Raw genomic sequence first — 3,125 nt, 5'->3', positions numbered from 1 at the left:
CATATTGATGTGAAACCTTACTCAGCTCTATCCAGAGCACCAAGATGTGAACCTTGCTTCAGCAGTTGGATGCGGCCATCCCAGTAGCTTTATGCCAACAGTAATTTAGCAAAAGCGACGTGAAGAGATGAAAAGAAAGCACAAAAGGAAGAACCAAAGCATGGTGGTGATGGGCTGACGTTTGGACTTGATGATCTTAGTAGTCTTTTCCAACCGTAATGATTCTATGACACTAAGGTCATCCATTAGCAGTACCTCACTGCATGGAGAAGCTTAAACCTCATTTCTTGGGCCACCACGTGGTTTCTGCACACACAGCAGCAGGGAAACTCATGGGCACATAAGTCTACACGTACAGGTTGGTGACAGTCATCTGGCCTATCACCAAAAGCAAGCTCTGCAAATAAAAGGCTGATTTAATTACAGCACGTTTCAGGTTGTCCTCAATTTTTCGGCTGGCTCTGCCATTTGTTACAATTCCTGAGCTTGAACTTCTGGCAGCTCCGCATAAAGCAGCCATCAATTGAACAGAGATGAATTGTTTCCACCTTTCGGTTCACCATTCACAATTCCAGCAGATGAACTATGCAGCAGTTCAACATTTTGAGTGGGTTCGCAAACATTTTTCCTATCACTGTAAACAGCCTGTTTGAAATATCCCGAATAATTATGACAACACATTATGTGACTGAATTAAGCTATCCACACTCCATTAACTTTCAGCATAGAAGGGAATAAAGCTTTAGGAGAGGCTATATAGACCCTCAGCTGTGAAATAAATCAGCTGGAGGAACCCTGAAAGAAGCTTCAACAGCCCATGCTGAAGTTTGCGAAATTAAAGAAATGTAGACAGCAGAGGCAATTTTAGCTATTTTTCCTGCACAGCCTTTATTAAATCATGCTACAAGGCAGCAATTTCACTGACTTGAAAGTTTCCTCATATCTTGCAGAGGCCCCAAATGGCGGGTGATGTTTAATGGCATGGCAGCACTCCTCCAAGCACAGCACGCGGTGATGCTATGTCGGCACGGTGACACTTTCCTGAAGCCCAACACGATGATGAATTGCCGAGCAATGAGATTTTTGCTTATTCCACATGCAAAAGGCTGTAAAATTCCTTCACCTCTTTTTGTCCCTTGAAACATTTGGCTTATAATTAACGTTTAAGCGCGTCTGAATTAAAATACTTCAACCAACATGAGAGAAAGAGAGGAGGCAATTGCCAGTTAATGACACAATTACAAACTGCTTGTTTTTTTCTTAATCAGCTCCTAAGCTTCCTACATGCACTCAGCAAGCAGCAATCTATGTAAAAAGCTTTAGAGGTGGATCTGAATTCTGGGAGAGCAGAAGCTGAAATCACATGGGACAGAATGAGGATGACAGCAATAGGTTGGGATAGAAACAAGGCAGGACCACAAGTTGTGAGGGACATGGTTAGTGGGTACGGTGGTGATGGGTTAATGGTTGGACTGGATGATCTTAATGGTCTCTTTCAACCTTGATGATTCTGAGTTTGTATTTAGTGAGTTGCAGAAAGCCCCATTATCTGTAATGACTAAGCTGTAACGGCGCAGAGCTCACAGCCACTGAAGGGGTGGAAGTTAGTTCTGTTAGCAGCTAATTTTGACCCACTGCACTCCGGAGAGATCAACTTCTGGAACATGTCCCATGTAAATACACACTGCCAGCAGGAATACAAGCATCAAAGAGCTTCCAGCTCTCACCATGAGCTACTTCTCAGATCTAGAACTTCAAATCCCAAAGGGCTGAGAGAATGCCACCTGAAATGAAAACCCATGGAAGTTGCTCTCAAGTTACTGCAGCCAATTTCCTTGCTCCTTATGGCAACATTCTACATCTTCTTTTAAAGAAATACCTTCTGAGAGAATAACAAACACGCAACGCAGGTTAAGAGCATACACAGAGGCAGGGAGGGAAGAGATGCGCTGCAGATAAGGAACCCTTCAGGCAGTGCTTTCCAAGCAGAAGAGAGAAAGGTGAACAGCTGTGGTTTGAACAACGCTTCTGAAGACAACACAGCTCTGTTGGACGGCGTGCAGGAGCAGAAAGAGCTGCAAAGCAGAGAGGGGAAATACAGGGATGTTTTTGACGAGTCCTTACCTGAGTTTTTAGGGAAGCTTGGCAAGCTAAGACTTTTAAAGGAGCTCCGTAACGCCGCTTTCATAAGCAGAAACTACTCAGACAAAGTTAGCAGGAAGCAGATTGCTGCGCTTTGAAGGCTCTCTGCATTTTTCACCTTTTGCTTCTATTACAAAATAATCGAGTCGGTAAGGCAGGGAGGGAGAGACATCCCAAACCAATAACAAAAGAAACCAAACTGAAACGGTTTTGAAGAGAGGTGGAGCAAGGAGGAAAAAAAAAAACCCAAGAGCCAGAATTCGGTGCTGGCAGGGACGCAGCCATCTCTGACACAAAGAGTGTTTATACTGAGCCCTCACTCAGCAAGGCAGCAAGAGAGGAAAGGAGAGACAGACCTCAGTCACAAGCAGCTGGAGGTACTTTACTGCCCAGGGACAGACCCAGCAAAATGCGTGCTCTGCAAGGTGATGTACACACAAGGAGGGAATATTTCCCAGCATTTCCCAACAGCAGTCTGGCAGCATTGCTCTGCTTATAATGCAAACACTCTCGCTTCCAAAGGTAAATTGAAATACATTCTCCAGCTCCAAAAAGCAGAAGAGTGCAACTGCAATGAGCTGAACTGTAGGTGGCAGGCTCTGAGATATGGAAACCAGTTGGTGTTCTGGCCATCTGCAACATGTAGCTTTAATTAACATGTCTTCTGGACCTGGAGGACCAAATCCAAGCTGCAGAGGAAATACTCAGGAAAAAAACTATCAGGGGGAATAGAGGAAAGGGCTGAATAAAAGCCCTGAAGAAGCAGTGAGGAAAGGAGAGTGGTCACCAGGTGAGCAGTTACCCTGAGGCTCTTCAATCCTGCATTGAACCCCAGTCAAGGATCAATTGCTAGGAAGTCTTTGTTCCAGAACTCCATACATGAGTTACCTTCTATTTCATCTGATTGAAGAGGAACTTTTACAGTAAGCTCACGCTTTATGAAAAAAAAGGAAAAAAAAAGTAAAGCAAAGAGGAAAGAAGTG

At 44.2% G+C, this 3,125-nt stretch overlaps 1 protein-coding gene across 1 annotated transcript in view; it reads right to left on the bottom strand.

The window, feature by feature from the left end:
- Positions 1–863: 863 nt before the first annotated feature.
- Positions 864–3,125, bottom strand: part of ATRN (attractin) — an 87,617-nt gene continuing 85,355 nt past the window's right edge. The window contains exon 25 of the mRNA XM_015862984.2: positions 864–1,784. Within this exon, the coding sequence (XP_015718470.1) occupies positions 1,755–1,784 (30 nt within the window). The 3' untranslated portion in view covers positions 864–1,754. The remainder of the gene's footprint in view (positions 1,785–3,125) is intronic.

The sequence above is a fragment of the Coturnix japonica genome, chromosome 4, assembly GCF_001577835.2.
Source record: "Coturnix japonica isolate 7356 chromosome 4, Coturnix japonica 2.1, whole genome shotgun sequence".
Taxonomy (NCBI): domain Eukaryota; kingdom Metazoa; phylum Chordata; class Aves; order Galliformes; family Phasianidae; genus Coturnix; species Coturnix japonica.
Note: the sequence above shows the minus strand (reverse complement) of the source record. Positions and strands in the feature narration are given on the sequence as shown.